The sequence below is a fragment of the Coregonus lavaretus genome (assembly GCF_964263955.1).
Source record: "Coregonus lavaretus genome assembly, chromosome: 22".
Taxonomy (NCBI): domain Eukaryota; kingdom Metazoa; phylum Chordata; class Actinopteri; order Salmoniformes; family Salmonidae; genus Coregonus; species Coregonus lavaretus.
The window spans coordinates 18,423,798-18,447,241 of record NC_140009.1 but is presented as its reverse complement, the minus strand read 5'-3'; the positions used below and the strand labels follow the sequence as shown (position 1 = coordinate 18,447,241).

At 41.7% G+C, this 23,444-nt stretch overlaps 2 protein-coding genes across 2 annotated transcripts; one reads left to right on the top strand and one right to left on the bottom strand.

Moving 5' to 3' along the window:
• Nucleotides 1–424: 424 nt before the first annotated feature.
• On the bottom strand, nt 425–3,700 carry LOC311149689 (charged multivesicular body protein 4b-like). Its single transcript, XM_084186897.1, has 5 exons — nt 3,400–3,700; nt 2,213–2,390; nt 1,997–2,111; nt 1,753–1,879; nt 425–1,559 (listed from the first exon to the last, which is right to left on the bottom strand). The coding sequence occupies exons 1-5, from the start codon at nt 3,581–3,583 to the stop codon at nt 1,489–1,491; spliced, it is 675 nt and encodes a 224-aa protein (XP_084043023.1). The 5' UTR covers nt 3,584–3,700; the 3' UTR covers nt 425–1,488.
• Nucleotides 3,701–4,298: 598 nt separating this feature from the next.
• LOC311150026 (vesicle-associated membrane protein-associated protein B-like) lies at nt 4,299–12,451 on the top strand. The gene is made up of 6 exons (XM_084187270.1): nt 4,299–4,553; nt 9,908–10,060; nt 10,197–10,300; nt 10,586–10,666; nt 10,927–11,103; nt 11,337–12,451. The coding sequence occupies exons 1-6, from the start codon at nt 4,496–4,498 to the stop codon at nt 11,499–11,501; spliced, it is 738 nt and encodes a 245-aa protein (XP_084043396.1). The 5' UTR covers nt 4,299–4,495; the 3' UTR covers nt 11,502–12,451.
• The last annotated feature ends 10,993 nt before the right edge of the window (nt 12,452–23,444 follow it).

Below are 23,444 nucleotides of genomic sequence, written 5' to 3'. Positions count from 1 at the left end.
GTAGCAACCTCTATGAGTATCATGTAGTAGCCTAAACGTATCGATGTTACATTGAGCTGGGTGAATGGAATATGAATGACAGTCATCCAATATGCTGTAATATAAATGAGGTCATGCTCATAAAAATGTTTTATCATCCTCCACCTCCTTAAACGGCACCAACTGGTGGTCCTCTGTAGCTCAGCTGGTAGAGCACGGCGCTTGTAACGCCAAGGTAGTGGGTTCGATCCCCGGGACCACCCATACACAAAAAAATGTATGCACGCATGACTGTAAGTCGCTTTGGATAAAAGCGTCTGCTAAATGGCATATTATTATGATTGCAAATCACACGTTGCCCAACATTATACCAAACAAAGTAAAACACCTGAAAATGATTTCAAACACTGATGCCTAACCAAGAAAAACAACCTCCACCACAATAAAATAATCAAAAACTTTAATGATTTTCCAAATAATATTCTCATCTGGATAAATATACCATAGAAATGCAAACATGCTTATCCTTGTGTATATTTTTCCTATGTAAAAAATGTACATCGCGTAAATAAAAAAACCCCACAACTAATCCTCAAACCCAAAATGTTGATACTGTATCCACTACTCTAATCATTACAACCCATTATCCTAGTTTTTTCCTGCAGTTAATATGGTGATTTCTTCCCCCTACCTTATACAATTCAAAATGAACCCTTTCAGAAATGACACAGACAACAGAACTGGGTGGGGGTAATAATTTTTCTCTGAAGCCGTGCGGTGTATTACATTTTTCCCTCATTGAATGCTTAGCACAACATGAAGAAAACCTTCTGTGACAGCAAAAATATAAATTATTTAGATATTTACATCAAATAATAAGGGTCACATGGTGAGGATGCTTTGGAGATGGGGATCACTAAAATGTTGATAGGGGGGGGGAAAGCATGTAAAGCAAAAGTTTCAGAATAACAATCGCGAAAATCGACCGTTCTAAACGTTACCATGGGAGCATGCTCATTTTTCCATCCTATTTTAAGAGCAATTACAAACAAAACGTAAAGGTGAATAAAAACATCCAGACCACACCAAATGGTAAATATGTTTAAGTCGGAAAAAGAGACATTGCAACGCCCATGTATTAAAAACATAATTTTTTGCCTTTCAGTGAAGTTCATAGCATCACAAAGACAAGAACAGTTCAGTGATATTACAATAACTGCCCAAATGCAAGGGCGGGGGCTGATTATGTTAACTTTTTGGTAGAAATTGCCAAAGACATTTTCTGATTCAAACATCCTGTTTATAGCTTTTATACAGCTTCTGAACTTCCTCTTTTCATGGAAGGCCATGGTACTCTTTCTCTGGTTTTGGGCTGGAAACAGAACCTACAGCATTGCCCTTTTAGTGTTAGTTTTAGATGGTGGTTGGCTCTCGGACACAAAACAACCATACTCAATATTCCATTAGTCCTTTTTTTCCCCTCTACAGCAGTTGGTGTCAGTAATGCAACTAGTTAGCCTCCATCGCCCAGCGCTGTAAGTCCTCCATGTCATCCTCATCTTCATCCTCCTTCTTTTTGGCTAAAATAAAAAAGGAATGCAAAAATTGTGACTTACTTGTGTATATAGATGTTTTATAGCAATAAAGGTGTAAAATGACAATAGATCAATTAGTTATTTAATGTACTGTTGGGATAGTAACCATGGCATAAAATGTTCCCATGGAGAAATCACGTGTTTTATTGCATATTATTGTATATTACAAAGGACTCACCAGGTCTTGAGGGTAATGAAGTAGAAGGCACATTGGGAAGAGGAACATTTTCTGTCCCGCCGATCTCCAGCAAGTTTTTGTCCAATTCCTCTTGTTCCAGCTCATCCAACTCTGCTAGGAGTTCATCCTATGATGCAAGACATTCAGAACATCCAGGCTCTGTGATATCTGGTCAACTATTAAACTAACAGCACTGATAAAAGCCAAATCAAGAACAATGTTCAGACAAGTTCATGTCACATACCTCATCAAACTCATCTCCAAAGCCTACAGGTTTTGAGATGGCATCTGAGATCTCTTGTGCTAGCTCCTGCTGCTCAGTGATGTCTTGCATCAAGTCATCTACTTTGTCTATGTCCCTAAACCACAAAGATAGCGGGAACATAAATATTTGAATTAATACAAGAGCTGTATGAGTGCCTGACCAAAGCTAATAAACCAGTAGTGTGCCACTGCTTACATGTTTTCATGGGCAGACTTCATTGCCTTAGCAGCAAAGCCCATGTTCTTGAGCACTTCAGTGTTGGTGTTGGCATTTTCCAGCGCCTCTCTCTGGAACTCGATGGTGGACAATGTGCCATCAATCTGGGTAAGCTGCTTCTCATACCGCTTCTTCCTTTTCAAGGCCTGCAGGGCCGCTTTGCGTAGTGAAAACAAAATAGAAGAGGTTAGTGTGTTCTATTCGCGGGACCACCTGTACATAAAATGTATGCACGCATTACTAAGTTGTTTGAATAAAAGCATCGGCTAAATGTCATTTAAGAGGTTGTGATGGAAACATAGCATTTGTTGTAAAGAACATGGGAAATCAAGACTAGCACAGATTGAGTCACTGTGTAGGTTGCAGTGAAATAAGTTTATAGCAGTGAAATAGGTTTACAGCATTAAAACAGTCCATGAGAACACCATGATCATGAGCAAAGTTGACTTTTATGGGGGCGTGGTTAGTATGTGAAGACAGTGGCAGTGAGTCATGCTCACAGTGTTTCTGAATGCCCAGGACTTTCCTGTGAGTAAATGTGTAACCACTCACTATTACATCATAGGCCTGTGTCATGAACACCACTGTCTGTGAAGAATGACAGAAGTCACTTGGAGCCTCTCTGTCAGCCCTCGGTATTAGGTAACTAATCATCACTACAGGCCCTGTAACAGGGTGTGTTGGGGTCCCTATGATTTAAATGTCCCAAAAGTAAAACTGCTAAATTGATACTGACTGAATGGATGGGTGCCCCCCTTTCCTTCTCTTGACAGCAGGCATTAATTGCAAATTCATGACTCACACAAAATCCCCACATCACACGATGCCAATTGACAAATGTTGGTTCACTAACTGTTGGTGTAGTCTGGTGTAGTCTGACATAGACCTTTGATACCAGTCACACAAAACGCTCCTTTAAAACGGGTATAATGCATATTAGCTGTTCTAACACAGTTGGTGCAACGAGGTAGGGCGAGCCTGGCAACCTGACTATGCGGTGACAGGTGTGGTTGCTCGGAAAGTTAGCTAGCTAGCAACTAACGTTAGCTAGCCAATGCAGCTAGCTAACAAATCAGGCGAACCTTAGTTAACTAGCTAGCTTAATTAGCTAGCCAAGTTAGACAACAATCGTGAAGATTCATATGTGATGTTGGTTGGCTACTCACCTCGTTTGTTTTTAGTGCCGTTTTTCTTTGCAGTAATGAGTTCCTGGTCAATCTTTTTCTCTAGAAAATCCTGTTTCTTCGTTAACATTTCCTCGGTCTCTCGGAGTTTCTGAATCGCCTCTTGTGCACTCGGCCCTTTACCTCCTTTGCCCCCACCGCCGAACAGCTTCCCAAACACGGACATTCTGCGATTCTAAACTATATAGCAATAAAGGTCCTTTTAAAACGTTAAACGCCAACAGGCGACCGTGTCACTCTTCTCGCTCTGGCCTGATTGTTGATATTTCTTACTTCCTGGTTTAGGCCGTTTGACGTAATATTCTTCCCTAGAGTGGGTGGTGTTCCATGGTGCTCTACTGCCACCCTCAGGATGCACGAGGCAGCAACACACCAAATCAGGGTCTGCAGACCTTTTGACTGACATTCAAAAAGGTCATTATTATTTATTAAGGGAAATACTCCATAAATAATAAGCACCCACCTTTTAAAAAAACAAATACATACATATCACTCGTAATAGTAAGATTTCTTAGCATCGATTACATGCCTTTCTGAACAGCACCCAGTATCTCAATTAATAAGGATATCTGCTTGAAACAGCCTCTAAATGAAACGGACTTTACATTATCAAATAGCTGCCAGATCAGAGGAGGGGTTTTTCGGATTGCCCTGCAAAAATGTAACAACTTTACAGAAGAGGTCCCCTGTAGCTCAGTTGGTAGAGCATGGCGCTTGCAACGCCAGGGTTGTGGGTTCGTTTCCCACGGGGGGACAGTATGAAAATGTATGCACTCACTAACTGTAAGTCGCTCTGGATAAGAGCGTCTGCTAAATGACTAAAATGTAAAAGATCTCTTTGCTGACATTCCACAGACTTGCCCCCTCCCATGACGTCACACGGAGCCCTTCCTTCCTACTCTCTGCTTGCTAGCTTAGCTTCAGCTGTTGTTGGCACTTGGCTGTGCAGTTGTGATTCTCCAGCTATCCCTTACCGAAATCGGGTCGTATTTAGTAGCTTTTACAATAGTCATAGTAACAAAAGCTTCGACATATAGACCAGGTACTTATATCAGAAAGGCTTTCGAACCTCTGGGACATGGCCAGACAAGAGCAAGTCCTCCAGCTTGAGCCACCACACGAACTGAAATTTAGAGGTAAGACGGCAGGGCCGGACAGTTTGGTCTGCAAGTATTTGACCATCGTTCCAAGCTAGCTAATGCATTAACAGTAGTGTTGTTGATAACTAAACAATGGGTCTGCACACGGTGTATCATATTTCATATTTGGTTTCTAGAGTAGTGACAAGCGAAGCGACATTGTATACCGACGTCTTCTACCTACCGATGCTAACAGGCTAATGGCTAGCTATTTTAGCCTGCAATGTAAAGCCAGGCCCTGGTAATTTTCTCAATCAATTTTAGTTGCATGTTATTCAGTCATAATCACGATCTCTCTTACTTGCGAGTCAGCTTTTGGCACCATAAATTAAGATATTTCTGATATAGCTACTACTAGCTAGCTAAATGAAGTATAATTAATTAATTAATTTATAGTACTTTCTGAGGTTAGGGCGACACTAGGGATATTTCCATTTCACAATTACCTTTATGGATACATATAAGTGTTTTCTCAATCCGTTCGTGGGACACATTTGTTTCAGCCCTGACCACACACATGAACAAGCCCTTGATTAGTTGAATCAGGAGTGTTATTGTTAGGCAGAAACTGTGCACCTCCCAGAGGAATTGATTGAGAAATACTGCAGAGAAAAGTGACTGTTGACAATTGTCAGGCACAGGATCAATGAGTTTGAGCCGAATTGTAAGGTTCTGAGTAGGACCATTTTACCGCTTGTAATGGAATGATTGAACAGGCTATAATTGATGAATGGATTTGAGAATTATATTAGGGCTGTCCCCGACTAAAAATAATCTTGGTCAACCGAGAGTCATCTGTTCTTTCGACCAATCGATTGGTCGAAATTTTAAAACGTTTATTTTTCCATATATATAGACACATCCTATGTGTTTTAATCAAATAAACTATATGCACTGAGCTTGTCTGATGCTTTAAGTGCTGTGTTTGATGAAATAATTAAGACACACAAATGACTAGAGGGAGTCAGACCGCAATTGATTTGATTGTGCCAGGCCGGGCTCAGACTTGCTGCGCTGTATATATATATATATATATATTTTAAAGAGAGTGACTGTGTGACTAGCACCGGTTGTCTCTCCCTCCTCCCTGCTGCAGCGACCACCACAGAACACCAACAGTGTTTATCACGCTGTCAGTCTTGCTGAAGCTGCAACATAATTACAGCCATTTCTGACTGAAGAGTTTTGTTACCGAAATCCCTCATTTGTTTAGGAAAAACATTCCCTCAACCCTTGGCCTTGCTCTCTTTACGTGACACGTTTGCATCGCATGGACATGACCAATCGGGCCTGACCTATAGCATATCATAATCACATCAATAAATTGGTTATAACAAACTCTGAACACCGTAACACATTTGACAGCAAAATGGATGCAGAGGATGTGACAAATAATCTTGAAACTGGGGAATGTTCACTGGTTGCTCAGGAGGTAAAGGGGAAGTCAGATGTGTGGAATACATTTGACTAGTAGTGGAAAATACTGGAGATTAAGAAAAATAAGGAGCAAGCGCTGTGTTCATATTATGTGTGCCAGACAGGTGCAGTTAGATTACTATATAATTTTTCTGACCGTTTGGAACAATGTAAACAACACTAAATAAAAAGCATACCAGAGAGTCTGTTGTAAGTTTTTCATTTTTTTGTAAAGTCTTTATTACAGTAAAGACTCAAAACGGTCACATGCATTTGTGAATGCAATTGCCGAAGTGGAACGGTTTATTTATTGTTTACGCTAATTATTCAAGGATCGCTTTGTTATTTTATTTAAAAACTAAAATGCTTGATTGCATTTCAAATCATGAATGACTCATATGCTGTGTGATGACATGAACGCATGAATGATTGATTGATGCAGTAGCCAAAATACAGTGCATTCGGAAAGTATTCAGACCCCTTGACTGTTTCCACATTTTGTTACGTTACAGCCTTATTCTAAAATGGATTAAATACTTCCCCTCCCTCATCAATCTACACACAATACCCCATAATGACGAAGCAAAAACAGGTTTTTAGATTTTTGTTGCAAAAATATGAAAAATAAAAAACATATCACATTTACATAAGTATTCAGACCCTTTACTCAGTACTTTGTCGAAGGACCTTTGGCAGCGATTACAGCCTTGAGTCTTCTTGGGTATGACGCTACAAGCTTGGTACACCTGTATTTGTGGAGTTTCTCCCATTCTTCTCTGCAGATCTGCTCAAGCTCTGTCTAGGGCCACGTTAAATTGATAGCACTGCTGTCGCTGTTACATTAGCACGGCTACAGATTTGATAGCTGGCTAGGTTTTTATAAGGTTGGATGGGGAGTGTCGCTGCACAGCTATTTTCAGGTCTCTTCAGAGATGTTCGATTGGATTCAAGTCCGGGCTCTGGCTGGGCCACTCAAGGACATTCAGAGACTTGTCCCGAAGCCACTCATGCATTGTCTTGGCTGTGTGCTTAGGCTCTGGAGCAGGTTTTCATCAAGGATCTCTATTTTACTCCATTCATCTTTCCCTCGATCCTGACTAGTCTCCCAGTCCCTGCAGCTGAAAAACATCCCCACAGCATGATGCTGCCACCACCATGCTTCACCGTAGGGATGGTAACAGGATTCGTCCAGACGTGACGCTTGGCATTCAGGCTAAAGAGTTCAATCTTGGTTTCATCAGACCAGAGAATCTTGTTTCTAATGATCTAAGAGTCTTTAGGTGCCTTTTGGCAAACGTCTAGCTGTCTCACGTGCCGTTTACTGAGGAGTGGCTTCCGTCTGGTCACTCTACCATAAAGGCCTGATTGGTGGAGAGCTGCAGAGATGGTTTCCTTCTGGAATGATCTCCCATCTCCACAGAGGAACTCTGGAGCTCTGTCAGATTGACCATCGGGTTCTTGGTCACCTCCCTGACCAAGGCCCTTTTCTCCAGATTTCTCAGTTTGGCTGGGCGGCCAGCTCTAGGAAGAGTCTTGGTGGTCCAAACTTCTTCCATTTAAGAATGATGGAGGACACTGTGTTCTTGGGGACCTTCAATGCTGCAGACATTTTTTGGTACCATAGCAAAGGGTCTGAATACTTATGTAAATATGGTATTTCTGTTTTTAATTTTTAATAAATTAGCAAACATTTCTAAAAACCTGTTTTCACTTTGTCATTATGAGGTATTGTGTGTAGATTGATGAGGATTTTTATTTAATCCATTTTAGAATAAGGCTGTAACGTAACAAAATGTGGAAAAAGTCAAGGGGTCTGAATACTTTCTGAATCCACTGTAAGTATTGAATATAGGCCTAAGCAAGTTACAGTATTTAGACTAAACAGGATGCGCTGTTAGGCCTACAGCTCGATGGTAGTTATACAAGGCTGCTATAAACTACTAAGCCTACTAATGATAATGACATTACTTATTATAATGATGATGATCATAATAGTAATAATAACAATAAGGAGATCAATAAAAAGTTGACAATTTGGAACAGTGTAGACAACACTAAATACATTAAGTAATACCAGAGAGGCTGTTCTAACAAGAAAAAAAGTGTACAACTTTTATTACAACATGGCAAAGATTAAAAACAGCCGAATTTGTGAAATTGTTTATCCGACATGTTGTAGTGCATGAGGCTTGGTGCTCACAGAATCAGTAGGCTATTAAACAAACACTCAAACAGGCAACACAAGCAGGATCTATCTTATTTCTGTACATACACTACATGACCAAAAGTATGTGGACACCTGCTCGTCGAACATCTCATTCCAAAATCATGGGCATTAATGTCCCCCCTTTGCTGCTATAACAGCCTCCACTCTTCTGGGAAGGCTGTCCACTAGATGTTAGAACATTGCTGCGGGGACTTGCTTCCATTCAGCCACGAGTATTAGTGAGGTCGGGCACTGATGTTGGGTGATCAGGCCTGACTCGCAGTCAGTGTTCCAATTCATCCCAAAGGCGTTCAATGGACAAACCATTTCTGTATGGACCTCGCTTTGTGCACAGGGGCATTGTCATGCTGAAACAGGAAAAGGCCTTCCCCAAACTGTTGCCACAAAGTTGGAAGCACAGAATATTCTAGAATGTCGTTGTATGCTGTAGTGTTATTTCCCTTCAATAGAACTAAGGGGCCTAGCCCGAACCATGAAAAACAGCCCCAGACCATTATTCCTCCTCCACCAAACTTTACAGTTGGCACTATGCATTGGGGCAGGTAGCGTTCTCCTGGCATCCACCAAACCCAGATTCGTCCATCGGACTGCCAGATAGTGATGTGTGATTCATCACTCCAGAGAACGCATTTCCACTGCTCCAGAGTCCAATGGCAGCGAGCTTTACGCCACTCCAGCCGACGTTTGGCATTGAACATGGGGATCTTAGGCTTGTGTGCGGATGCTCGGCCATGGAAACCCATTTCATGAAGCTCCCGACGAACAGTTATTGTGCTGATGTTGCTTCCAGAGGCAGTTTGGAACTCGGTAGTGAGTGTTGCAACCAAGGACAGACGATTTTTACGCGCTACGTGCTTCAGCACTTGGCAGTCCCGTTCTGTGAGCTTGTGTGGCCTACCACTTCTCGGCTGAGCCGTTGTTGCTCCTAGATGTTTCCACTTCACAATAACAGCACTTACAGTTGACCGGGGCAGTTCTAGCAGGGCAGAAATTTGAAGGACTTACTTGTTGGAAAGGTGGCATCCTATGACAGTGCCATGTTGAAAGTCACTGAGCTCTTCAGTAAGGCTATTCTACTGCCAATGTTTGTCTATGGAGATTGCATGGCTGTGTGCTCGATTTTATACATCTGTCAGAAATGGGTGTGGCTGAAATAGCCAAATCCACTAATTTGAAGGGGTGTCAAGATACTTTTTTATTCCAGTGAAGGGAAATCTTAACGCTACGCTACAGCATACAATGACATTCTAGACGATTCTGTGCTTCCAACTTTGTGGCAACAGTTTGGGGAAGGCCCTTTCCTGTTTCAGCATGACAATGACCCCATGCACAAAGCGAGGTCCATACAGAAATGGTTTATCGAGTTCAGTGTGGAAGAACTTGTCTGGCCTGCACAGAGCCCTGACCTCAACCCCATCGAACACCTTTGGGATGAATTGGAACGCTGACTGCGATCCAGGCCGAATCGCCCAACATCAGTTCCGACCTCACTAATGCTCTTGTGGCTGAATGGAAGCAAGTCACCTCAGCAATGTTCCAACATCTAGAGGAAAGCCTTCCCAGAAGAGTGGAGGCTGTTATAGCAGCAAAGGGGGGACCAACTCCATATTAATGCCCATGATTTTGGAATGAGATGTTCGACGAGCATGTGTCCAGATACTTTTGGTCATGTCGGTTATCTGTTGTCTATTCTCTCCATCTTTTCCAGGTCCATTTACAGATGTCGTCACAGCCACCCTGAAGCTTGGCAACCCAACAGATAGAAATGTGTGTTTTAAAGTGAAGACGACAGCGCCTCGTCGATACTGTGTCCGTCCAAACAGTGGCATCATTGACGCAGGCACCTCCATCAATGTATCTGGTTGGTATCTTTTTGTTTGATTATAGGTGATTGTAGCTGAATAATCTCAGGAACTAATAGTATGTTGAGCTGGTCAACGGAAGGTAACACGTTGCTAAGAGTTTGCTCGATGCCATTTGTCTGCTTTGTTTTGCAGTTATGCTACAGCCTTTCGACTATGATCCCAATGAAAAGAGCAAACACAAATTCATGGTGCAGTCCATGCTTGCTCCATACGACATGACTGACATGGAAGGGGTGGTAAGTGTCCAAATGGAATGTGGTAAATCATGATCTGATGATCACAGTAAGTCTATTCAATCTTCTAGTTCAGACTTACTGTCTCAAGCCTCTACTTGTTTAGGCGTTGCAAGTGGGACAAATGTGCTGACAGGATATGCTTCTCTTATGAGTGTCATAGAGTCCCTATTTGGGTGTGGTCATCTTGGTGTTCCTTTATTATTCCGTTTTCTGTCTGCACTCCCCCTCTTCTTCTCTTTCTCTCTGTCATTCTTTCTATCGTTCTGTCCTCCTTCTGGCTGACAGTGGAAAGAGGCAAAGCCAGAGGAGCTGATGGACTCCAAGTTGAGATGTGCATTTGAGCTGCCGCTAGAGAATGACAAAACTGTAAGTATCTCCTACATCACATCATTGCATGTTTTTGTTTTTTTCTCGATATTCCTTCCCTCATAGATTTCATCGTACAGTGTAAGATTAATTCAGAGCACCTTCATTCCATTCACAAATAGATCCTGAATGATTCGATCATCTCCACTCTATTGCATCTTTGAAACAGCCGTTGCCATGTTTTGTTTTTTATTTTGTGCTTCTCATCCCCATTCTGTTATTCATCTGCATGTTTCTGTCTCCTCCACTCCTCTCCACAGCATGACAGTGAAAGCAACAAATATGTGTCCACTACCCCCATAAAGTCAGAGCTCTCCTCACTCCCTAAGTCGGCCAGCTCCTCCCTGGATGACGGCGAGGTGAAGAAGATCATGGAGGAGTGCAAGAGGCTGCAGATGGAGGTCCAGAGGCTACGGGAAGAGAACAAACAGATCAGGGTGAGTCTCAAATGTCCCTAGAACCCACAACAATCAGATCTGTTCTACACAGTGCATTTGATTTGCTCCATCTGTAACAATGCAGACTTACTTAACAGGCCTCTTATTTGAGATGGGTAATTGACTGATTTGAGATCAGTAACTGCTTTTCACTGTTATTGCTCAAAAACAGCTGTTCTATATTCAACATGGTTTGACTGACATTTGGCCTGTGACTCCTTCCCTCTACCCAGGAGGATGATGGTCTGCGGAAGAGGAAGGTCACGTCTATGGCATCCTCCCCCCACTCCTCTTCCTCACAGGCCATGATAAGGGAAGAGGGCCTGAGTACCCGCGTGCTGGCGCTCTGCGTGCTGTTCTTTGTCATCGGAGTCATCATCGGGAAATTGGCCCTGTAGAGATAGCCAGCGGCAGCATGCTCGAAGGACCGAAAAAAACCAACAACAATGGGATGTGTACTTTTTTTTGCAAAATGCAATATCACATGGGTTTATTTGAGTTGTGAAATTATTTAACATAAAAAAGCGAAGAAGGTAATCTAGTGAAATAATGAAAAGAACCGGTCACGAGTCGTCTTGCCTTTTAATCACTCTGTATTTTCCATCCCTACTTGCACAGATACAATACAAATCATTGTGTGGGGATTGGGGAAATTGCAGCGTTGTGTTCTATAAGTATCAATGATAGCAATGTGTTCCAGTAAGGCCAAGGCTTTTCCTACAGCAGAACTAATGTGACTGAGTTCTATGACGTTGTGTGAATGTTTTAATCATTGCTTTTTTAAGGTAAGGAGACCGTACATTGTGTGTGAGTCGAGAGGCTGCCAGTGAATTTTAGCATGAAGGGGGGTAATTATGTAAATCCTGTCATCCAACTGATTCCTGTATGAAACATAACATGGATTTGGGGGGGGGGGGGTAACTGAAAATAAAATGTTAACCATCATTATGTCCACGACAGACCCCTTTCCAATGCAGTAGTTTTTTGTATAATCAATTAGCAATTTGTTTTTAATCTATCACAGAATTTGTACCGTCTTATAGAGCTGCAGTGAGTTAGTTCTACACATTTTAGTGTGTAATTTAGTGACAGTCTCTGAGGTGAAGGCACAGAATTGGTGACTTGTCATTTGGTCAAAGGCCCAGGCTGTGAAGGATCTCTTCCAGATCAGTATGTGGGTCTTGCCTTTTGTATCTCTTTGATATTTTAAGTAGCAATTTTGCACCAATATTGAATTTTAAAAGCCTGTTATATTAAATGAAGTGTCCTTTAACATAGACCACATGGAGAATTCAATAAATCAGATTTTTTTGTATGAATAAAGGCTTGCTAAATTGCCAAAATTCGGAATTTTGACATATCCCTCCGTCAACCCTGTCACTTTTAGGAAGATTTTAACCCACTTAGGCCTAGATTCGAATCAAGTGTTAACCGGCGATAGCCTACACCCATATTTCTGATGTTTTGGCGGTGACCGAGGTGTAACTTGCGTTGGAGCTGTCAAATCGGTGAGCAGCTGCTCTTGTGATCGTCTCGAAGCCACACCCGTCCCACTCGCATTAGAAGTTCAGAACGAGAATGTGTAGGCTATAGGGTGAATAAGTGGGACACTTTTTGCATATCCGTCTTCTGTAACCTCTTTCAACATCTAGCCAACATATTAGCCCAACACATCCTCAAGATGTTCCCTAATCACACAAAAAAAAGTTGATATCATATTCACAGGAGGCATGACACACCCATTTGTGTACACTGAGTCAAAACCATATTTTCAGATTGGGGCACCATTATTATAGTCATAATTGTACCCCAATGACAATTCAATTCAATTTTGTGTGATTAGGAAACATCTGAGGATTTCAGAAATGTATCATGTTTTGGGCTAACGGATGTCTGAAGAGGTTACAGAAGACGGAAATGCAAAAAGTGTCCCACTATTTCTGAAATTACTCAAATAACAGGACAATACATTTTTTTTACAGGATATAGTACTATAAGAACCAGAGCCCTGCCTAACCTAAGGACAGGGGTTCCCTAATGTAAACTGGATCTCTTTCCTCCATTGGAAGGACCAATAAGACTCCCACTTTAGCTACTCCATGCTGTTCTACTTTAGCTAGCTATGGTTGGTAAAGCAGGACAACTAAAAACATGACAATTACAAAATTGAAACATAATATTGGCAACTTTTTGATGTATTTTGATGCACCAGTACATAGTATGCACATTTACATCATAATTTGGCACTGTGCATTTTTTATGACAGTTTTAGAACCTTAACATCAAAACAGAAAAAAAATATCACAACAACAGGAAGTGAAGTGCCACACAGGAAGTGGGATGAGAGAGTTTCTCCCACACAAAGAGAGAGGGAAAGAGAGAGAGCTGTCTCAGATGACATCATGTAGCTGATCTTACCATGTGCTTTGCGGGGTGATCTTCCTCCCTCTATGATGTAAAAATAATAATATGCCATTTAGCAGACGCTTTTATCCAAAGCGATTTACAGTCATGTGTGCATAAATTTTTACGTATGGGTGGTCCCGGGGATCAAACCCACTACCCTGGCGTTACAAGTGCCATGCTCTACCAATTGAGCTACAGAGGACCACAAAATCACATCAATGAAGTGATGTGATTTTGATAATGTGGTTTCTCTGCAAGGGCTTAGTAACAATAGTTTTGTTTTTCTCTTGTCAGACCAAGAAATAAACGTGTCAGGATTATGCTGTCCCAGTTTATATGACGTCCTACTCTTTTTGAATTCACCCTATAGAAATAATGATGCTCAAATTGAAAATCATTAAATGAAATAATGAGGATTTCTATCAGCCTAATGGAGGTGTAGATTACATCTCACATTCCAGTGTTTGAACTTGTAAACAAGGAAGGCTGCATGGGATTTCTCTTAATGCTACTCTAAGCAGCCAATGGCAATATCCACTTTAGATAATGCCAGGAGCTGCTTGTTGATTTGAGAGCTCTAACGGGACTTCCTAAAAACAGACCATTTCGATACATCTATGACCGGAAGTAACTTTTCGTAGCAGGTTAGGAGAGCATTTTCGCTTACCTTAACCAAATTCTCCTAATCTGCTACGCTAATTATAATATAATATAATATGCCATTTAGCAGACGCTTTTATCCAAAGCGACTTACAGTCATGTGTGCATAATTCTCCTAACTTGTTGCGTAAATTCTAACCTGCTATGAAAAAGTCACTTCCGGTCATAGATGTATCGAAGTGGCGTGTTTTAGGGAATATCCAGTTCCACCTCCGACATGCCAAAACAACCGCTATGCGGATGTCGGCTGATCTGATTGAATCGAGCCCTTAATCCCAAAATGTCTCCAAATTTCAACATAATTGTAAAGGCTAGTTATTTTGTTGCTTTGACAGTCATTTCTGAAGATTATTTATTTCATGTGATTAGTGATTTATTTACGACTGTCCCGCATTCAAGGTCAACCCTGTTATGTGAACTGAACTCTCGTATTAATATGGTGGCCATTACTTTTATTATTTTTATTTTTCAAAAGAAACATTGAACATCTAATAGTCAAATCCTAGAGTAAAAGCAGGTGAGGTGGTTCTATTATCTTTGGCCATTTTCTGGTGTTTTGTGGTAATTTTTTTAGAATGCACTTAATGTTTCAAAAAATAATCGAATCTGAAATTGAAAACCATTATTTTTTATGATCGAACCAAAACCGAACCCACTTCAAAAAGCACATGTTCAGCACTATGGACAACTGAGCGGGTCGAACATAACACGTCAACCCTGTTAAAGGATCTGCATGGTCAATCTGACTTCTGCAGTGGCCATACAGCATCTACTGCAATACGGCCTCCGCAGAAGACAGAGCAAACATGCTTTTTGCGCTTCGCCGAGCAGAGCAGAGTTGTTGTCAAGGAAGTGAGCTTGTGTTTATACAGGACCTCCCGCCCTGACCTACCGTCAACCAATAATGTCAATGCTATGCGGAGCTATACGAAGCCCTCCGCTTTGTTACAAAATCTGAGAGGCACACGGCGATGCGGTACGGAGCGAATAGCCTTACTGAAGAGCCCAGTGACCTTCAACTTGCACTGTCATAGGATGCCACCTTTCCAACAAGTCAGTTCGTCAAATTTCTGCCCTGCTAGAGCTGCCCCGGTCAACTGTAAGTGCTGTTATTGTGAAGTGGAAATGTCTAGGAGCAATAACAGCTCAGCTGCTAAGTGGTAGGCCACACAAACTCACAGAAAGGGACCGCCGAGTGTTGAAGCGCGTAGCACGTAAAAAATTGTCTGTCCTCAGTTGAACACTCACTACTGAGTTCCAAACTGCCTCTGAAAGCAACTGTCGTGACGTGACTTACATTAATGTGATGACTTATTTCTCGAATCAACTAACTATGTTTAATTGTCACTTGATTAAATTAATCAGTAACAATTAATCAAGTAACAATTAACTCATTAGGAATTTGGGGCACCACAGAAGAAGTTGTTTAAGGAGTTACCATCTCCCGAATTAAACTCTTAGAATATGTATATATGTATATATATGTGTGTGTATATATATATATGTGTGTGTATATATGTATATATATGTATATATGTGTATATATGTATATATGTATGTATGTATATATTAAATATCAATAAGTCACATTAAATCATTACCTCATCAGTCTCATTCTCAACGTCGCATAATTCTTGAACCTGCAAGAACCCTAACCTTATTGATGAATCAGCAATACACAAATTGGCTTAATTATTTATTTACTAACTAAATAATAACACAGAATACAAACACACACACGGTATAGATTACTGATTACTAACGTAATACAATGAAAACAGGTCCCTAGTGGACTGGACTAACAATAGCATGACTGCTTGGTTAGGGGAAGGAGGGGACAATAGAAAGAGAGTGAAAGGGAGAAACAGATATTCAATTTATCCTTGTTACATTTGGAATCCACCGCTCATTCGGATAAGAAATGCAATGCATATTTACGCATAGCTGTCCTTGATCGTCGTCTCTCTGTTGAACCACTTTCTCAAAAAGGGTTTGAGTGTCCTATCCCACTTCGGTGAGACTCGGCTTGTCTTCGAATGGAGTGTTCGTTAGAATAGATCATTCAGATGTACCAACGGTTGTCTGAGAGGGATTGTCCTTCCCACCTCGTGTCTTTAGTCAAATGTTCTAGACTACTTTACATGTACAGCTGCAGACTGATATGATAAGGTCTAGTGTGTGGTCTTTTTTAAAGTCATTTTCTCGTGTAGAGATTGAGAGTTTCAGGGTTTCACCATTTCAAACATATGGACTACCGTCTCACGTTTCCTGGTCTTAGAGTGTCAACCATTTGTAACGTTCAGCTCCCGCTGCACGTCGGCTGGTCTTTCTGGTCTAACCATTTTAAGCCATGTAGCCACAGCTCCATGCTTCCTGGTCTTTCTCATTCAAAGTTCTAACCATTCTAAACGTGCAGTCGCCACTCTCACGTTTTCTGGTCTAAAAGTTGATTTGTTTTTCAAGGCTTTTTATGCCCTCTGGGTAAAAAGGGCATTCCATCATGATGACACAATCTCTGATGTCACTCGGGGCGTGGCTAGTGACTGTGCATAGTTTATCTGAAAAATTATTATCTCATTTAGAAGGCTAAAATCAAATTGCTATCTTCACAAACATTAAGTATTCTCATACTTAATCATATTTTATACAACATTTAGATGCAAACCTGACAACTGAAATGTGTACACTTTCAGAGATACAGTTATTTAGTAATACCATCCTTAATGACATCACAAAACAATAAACAATATGACATGATTATTCTTTAGATCCCCACCGACCATTCCAAACATTTGGGTCTCAACAACAATGTTCCAATGTCCAATCTTTTGATGTTAGAGTTTTTAGGCGGGCCACACTCTCTGTAACAAAGATCTTTCTTTCCCAATACTGCAGGGCAGAGAGGGAAAGTTAGAAACTATTTATGACCGGGCGTTAAAATGTCAAGACCGGCACAGCCCCCCTTCCCCTCTTCTGTGGGAGAGAGAGGGGGTCTGGCTATCTTCAAAAATTTGCCTAGCTGATGTGTCCTTTGATCCACTGTCAGGAGAGTCATGACAACGTCAGCACAATAACTGTTAATCGAGAGCTTCATGAAATGGGTTTCCATGGCCGAGCAGCCGCACACAAGCCTAAGAGCAACATGCGCAATGCCAAGCGTCAGCTGGAGTGTTGTAAAGCTTGCCGCCATTGGACTCTGGAGCAGTGGAAACGCGTTCTCTGGAGTGATGAATCACGCTTCACCATCTGGCAGGGAGATGGAAGAAACTGGGTTTGGCGGATGCCAGGAGATCGCTACCTGCCCGAATGCATAGTGCCAACTGTAAAGTTTGGTGGAGGAGGAATAATGGTCTGGGGCTGTTTTTCATGGTTCGGGCTACATCCCTTAGCTCCAGTGAAGAGAAATCTTAAAGCTACAGTATAAAATGATTTTTTAGACGATTCTGTGCTTCCAACTTTGTGGTAACAGTTTGGGGAAGGCCCTTTCCTGTTTCAGCATGACAATGCCCCGTGCACAAAGCGAGGTCCATACAGAAATGGTTTGTCAAGATCAGTGTGGAAGAACTTGACTGGCCTGCACAGAGCCCAGACCTCAACCCCATCGAACACCTTTGGGATGAATTGGAACACCGACTGCGAGCCAGGTCTAATCGCCCAACATCAGTGCCGACCTCACTAATGCTCTTGTGGCTGAATGGAAGCAAGTCCCCACAGCAATGATCCAACACCTAGTGGAATGCCTTCCCAGAAGAGTGGAGGCTGTTTTAGCATATTAATGCCTATGATTTTGGAATGAGATGTTTGACGAGCAGGTGTCCACATACCTTTGGTCATGTAGTGTATATAGCCTATTATAAGGATGTGGTACTGGTGATGTTAAACACTCCTCCAATCGTTGTTTGAGATCTGATATTATGCGCAGCGCAATAACCCAATGTCATAGGCCTATCATCAACCAATAAAATTTCACCAATCCTTTCGGGCTAAATTCCAACTAAACTTGGAGAGGATAGTTCGGCCTGACTACAAAAAGCGTGCTTCTGACTACAAAAGTAAGTAAATAGCCGTATTAGACTGAACGATATAAGGTAATTTAGCCAAACTTGTGAGGCTCTCCATGCACATTAGTTGCTCATTCATCATATTATTTGCTGCTACTTCACTCTATCCCATTTTAAAAGTCACCCTTCTTAACTGTTTTACATTCCCTGAGACCAGCCAGAAAGGTTTCCTTTTGTGCAAGAAAAAATAATATGCTAGGTGTGCTTAAAGGAAATTCATGCTTCATCCGAAAATTTGGTTGGAGCCGCTGTATGGATGGTGTGATGCAATTGCGGATGTCACACCCTGATCTGTTTCACCTGTCTTTGTGATTGTCTCCACCCCCCTCCAGGTGTCGCCCATCTTCCCCATTATCCCCAGTGTATTTATACCGGTGTTCTCTGTTTGTCTGTTGCCAGTTTGTTTTGTTTTGTCAAGCCTACCAGCGGTTTTCCCCTTGCTGAAGTGCCTGGTTTTGACCGTTCTGCCTGCCCTGACCCTGAGCCTGCCTGCCGTTCTGTACCTTGTCACACCATCTTGGATTATTGACCTCTGCCTGCCCTGACCCTGAGACTGCCTGCCGTTCTGTACCTTTTGGACTCTGATCTGGATTACTGACCTCTGCCTGCCCTTGACCTGTTGTTTGCCTGCCCCGTTTTTGTAATAAACGTTTGTTACTTCGACACTGTCTTCTCCTGAAACGTGATAGGGGAGACTCCGGAGGCCCGCAGAGGACAAATTGAGCTCTGTACCACATCGCTGTGCGCTTCTCAAAATGTTTAACAATGTGGAGGGCTCTGTATAGATCCGCATTGACATGATTGGTCGAGAGTAGGTGAGGGTCGGAGGTCCTGTATAAACACAAACTCACTTCCTTGACAATTTCCTTCACAACAGCTCTAAGCTGCTTGGCAAAGCACAAGAAGTATGAATGCCCTTACTTCTGCAGAGGCCATATCACCGTAAATGCTGCACAGCCAATGCAGACAGCGGCTTGACCATGCAGTGCCTTTAAGTTAGAAGCTTATTATGCATAACCCATCATTAATTAGCTAAATATAAGGCTAATGCTACATTGGATGTAATACCTGAAGAGGTAGGCTAGGACATCTATATATATATATATATATACAGTGGGGAAAAAAAGTATTTAGTCAGCCACCAATTGTGCAAGTTCTCCCACTTAAAAAGATGAGAGGCCTGTAATTTTCATCATAGGTACACGTCAACTATGACAGACAAAATTAGAAAAAAATATCCAGAAAATCACATTGTAGGATTTTTAATGAATTTATTTGCAAATTATGGTGGAAAATAAGTATTTGGTCAATAACAAAAGTTTCTCAATACTTTGTTATATACCCTTTGTTGGCAATGACACAGGTCAAACGTTTTCTGTAAGTCTTCACAAGGTTTTCACACACTGTTGCTGGTATTTTGGCCCATTCCTCCATGCAGATCTCCTCTAGAGCAGTGATGTTTTGGGGCTGTCGCTGGGCAACACAGACTTTCAACTCCATCCAAAGATTTTCTATGGGGTTGAGATCTGGAGACTGGCTAGGCCACTCCAGGACCTTGAAATGCTTCTTACGAAGCCACTCCTTCGTTGCCCGGGCAGTGTGTTTGGGATCATTGTCATGCTGAAAGACCCAGCCACGTTTCATCTTCAATGCCCTTGCTGATGGAAGGAGGTTTTCACTCAAAATCTCACGATACATGGCCCCATTCATTCTTTCCTTTACACGGATCAGTCGTCCTGGTCCCTTTGCAGAAAAACAGCCCCAAAGCATGATGTTTCCACCCCCATGCTTCACAGTAGGTATGGTGTTCTTTGGATGCAACTCAGCATTCTTTGTCCTCCAAACACGACGAGTTGAGTTTTTACCAAAAAGTTCTGTTTTGGTTTCATCTGACCATATGACATTCTCCCAATCCTCTTCTGGATCATCCAAATGCACTCTAGCAAACTTCAGACGGGCCTGGACATGTACTGTCTTAAGCAGGGGGACACGTCTGGCACTGCAGGATTTGAGTCCCTGGCGGCGTAGTGTGTTACTGATGGTAGGCTTTGTTACTTTGGTCCCAGCTCTCTGCAGGTCATTCACTAGGTCCCCCCGTGTGGTTCTGGGATTTTTGCTCACCGTTCTTTGATCATTTTGACCCCACGGGGTGAGATCTCCCCAGATCGAGGGAGATTATAAGTGGTCTTGTATGTCTTCCATTTCCTAATAATTGCTCCCACAGTTGATTTCTTCAAACCAAGCTGCTTACCTATTGCAGATTCAGTCTTCCCAGCCTGGTGCAGGTCTACAATTTTGTTTCTGGTGTCCTTTGACAGCTCTTTGGTCTTGGCCATAGTGGAGTTTGGAGTGTGACTGTTTGAGGTTGTGGACAGGTGTCTTTTATACTGATAACAAGTTCAAACAGGTGCCATTAATACAGGTAACGAGTGGAGGACAGAGGAGCCTCTTAAAGAAGAAGTTACAGGTCTGTGAGAGCCAGAAATCTTGCTTGTTTGTAGGTGACCAAATACTTATTTTCCACCATAATTTGCAAATCAATTCATAAAAATGTTTTTCCCTCAATTTGTCTGTCATAGTTGACGTGTACCTATGATGAAAATTACAGGCCTCTCTCATCTTTTTAAGTGGGAGAACTTGCACAATTGGTGGCTGACTAAATACTTTTTTCCCCCACTGTCAGGTTCTCCCATATATTGTCTACTCTGCATGGAAATACCTGAATCGTTTTTTTTCTTCCTTCATGTGTTTTAAATGCAGCAGCAAATACTACGGTCTTCTCAAAAGACTATCTCGGGACTAGTTGGTGAAGTGTTTTCTCTCGTCTTGGTTTCTACTGTCTGTATTTAAAGCCATGTATTTGTGTAGCCTGAGGGGCTTGGATTGTGGGCAGCTGGATGGAGAATTGAGCTGTGAACACTACGTAAAAAAACTGCATTGGCGCTTCAGACCATCACAACATGTAGGCTAACCACAATAATTGGATACAGTTTTAAACAAGTAAATAATTAAAATAGCAATGAGCATAATAATTATAGATGGAAAAAGCACATATAGCATCATAATCAAAATAATGCATGAAATGCATTATCCCACAAACATATGTTTTTTTTGTGTGGAAAGTTGCTGATTTGCCCACTCTTATATTCATTGTGTAAGGAGAACTAAGCTGAGTAAAGTAAAGTACAGCCTTTGGGTGTTTAGAATGGCCCCTGTCAGTGTTTTGCATTATTGTTGATGGATTTTGTGTATGAGTGTGTGTGTGTGGGCCTGTATCAGTGAAGGCTGGCTCATAATAATGGCTGGAACAGAGCGAATGGAATGGCATCAAACACATGGAAACCATGTGTTTGATATATTTGATACCATTCCACTAATTCCGCTCCAGCCATTACCACGAGCCCCTCCTCCCCAATTAAGGTGCCACCAACCTCCTGTGGCCTGTATCCACAAAAATAGTATTTTGCGAATGCTAGATTTAGTTTTAGTTAGTTTATCTAAAGATTTATGGGTTTATTTATAAAGATTGTATGTGTAATCCTTGAACAATACCTCATATGCCTGCTAACACAGGTGCGTTCTACAGGACCAGGACTGAACGTTGGACCCTCCCTCTATATACAGTACCAGTCAAAAGTTTGCACACACCTACTCATTCAAGGGTTTTTCTTTATTTTTGTACTATTTTCTACATTGTAGAATAATAGTGAAGACATCAAAACTATGAAATAACACATATGGAATCATGTAGAAACCAAAAAAGTGTTAAACAAATCAAAATATATTTTAGATTCTTCAAAGTAGCCACCCTTTGCCTTGATGACAGCTTTGCACACCCTTGGCATTCTCTCAACCAGCTTCACCTGGAATGCTTTTCCAAAAGTCTTCAAGGAGTTCCCACGTATGCTGAGCACTTGTTGGCTGCTTTTCCTTCACTCTGCGGTCCAACTCATCCCAAACTATCTCAATTGGGTTGAGGTCGGGTGATTGTGGAGGCCAGGTCATCTGATGCAGCACTCCATCACTCTCCTTCTTGGTCAAATAGCCCTTACACAGGCTGGAGGTGTGTTGGGTCATTGTCCTGTTGAAAAACAAATGATAGTCCCACTAAGCGCAAACCAGATGGGATGGCGTATCGCTGCAGAATGCTGTGGTAGCCATGCTGGTTAAGTGTGCCTTGAATTCTAAATAAATCACTGACGGTGTCACCAGCAAAGCACCCCCACACCATCACACCTCCATGCTTCACAGTGGGAACCACACATGTGGAGATCATCCGTTCAACTACTCTGCGTCTCACAAAGACACAGTGGTTGGAACCAAAAATCTCAAATTTGGACTCATCAGACCAAAGGACAGATTACCACCGGTCTAATGTCCATTGCTCGTGTTTAATTGGCCCAAGCAAGTCTCTTCTTCTTATTGGTGTCCTTTAGTAGTGGGGTCTTTGCAGCAATTCGTCCATGAAGGCCTGAATCACGCAGTCTCCTCTGAACAGTTGATGTTGAGATGTGTCTGTTACTTAAACTCTGTGAAGCATTTATTTGGGCTGCAATCTGAGGTGCAGTTCATTCTAATGAACTTATCCTCTGCAGCAGAGGTAACTGTGGGTCTTCCTTTCCTATGGCGGTCCTCATGAGAGACAGTTTCATCATAGCACTTGATGGTGTTTGTGATTGCACTTGTAGAAACATTCAAAGTTCTTGACATTTTCTGGATTGACCAACCTTCATGTCTTAAAGTAATGATGGATGTCATTTTGCTTTGCTTATTTGTGTTGGTCTTGCCATAATATGGACTTGGTCTTTCACCAAATAGGGCTATCTTCTATATACCCCCCCCCCCCCCCCACCTTGTCACAACACAACTGATGGGCTCAAATGCATTAAGAAGGAAATAAATTCCACAAATTAACTTTTAAGAATTTCACACCTGTTCATTGAAATGCATTCCAGGTGACTACCTCATGAAGCTGGCTGAGAGAATGTCAAGAGTGTGCAAAGCTGCCATCAAGGCAAAGGGTGGCTACTTTGAAGAATCTCAAATATAAAATACATTTTGATTTGTTTAACACTTTTGGTTACTACACGATTCCATATGTGTTATTTCATAGTTTTGATGTCTTCACTATTATTCTACAATGTAGAAAATAGTTTAAAAAAAAAAAAAAAAAACCTGGAATGAGTAGGAGTGTCCAAACATTTGACTAGTACT

Bases quoted from the DNA above. Each gene is read 5' to 3' on its own strand.
- LOC311149689 (XM_084186897.1), bottom strand. From the start codon at position 3,583: ATGTCCGTGTTTGGGAAGCTGTTCGGCGGTGGGGGCAAAGGAGGTAAA. The intron at 2,391-3,399 runs GTGAGTAGCCAA...CACTACGCAAAG, and splicing joins CGGCACTAAAAACAAACGAG to CGGCCCTGCAGGCCTTGAAA. The intron at 1,880-1,996 runs GTATGTGACATG...CTTGCATCATAG, and splicing joins TTGGAGATGAGTTTGATGAG to GATGAACTCCTAGCAGAGTT.
- LOC311150026 (XM_084187270.1), top strand. From the start codon at position 4,496: ATGGCCAGACAAGAGCAAGTCCTCCAGCTTGAGCCACCACACGAACTG. The intron at 10,667-10,926 runs GTAAGTATCTCC...TCCTCTCCACAG, and splicing joins CGCTAGAGAATGACAAAACT to CATGACAGTGAAAGCAACAA. The intron at 11,104-11,336 runs GTGAGTCTCAAA...CCCTCTACCCAG, and splicing joins AAGAGAACAAACAGATCAGG to GAGGATGATGGTCTGCGGAA.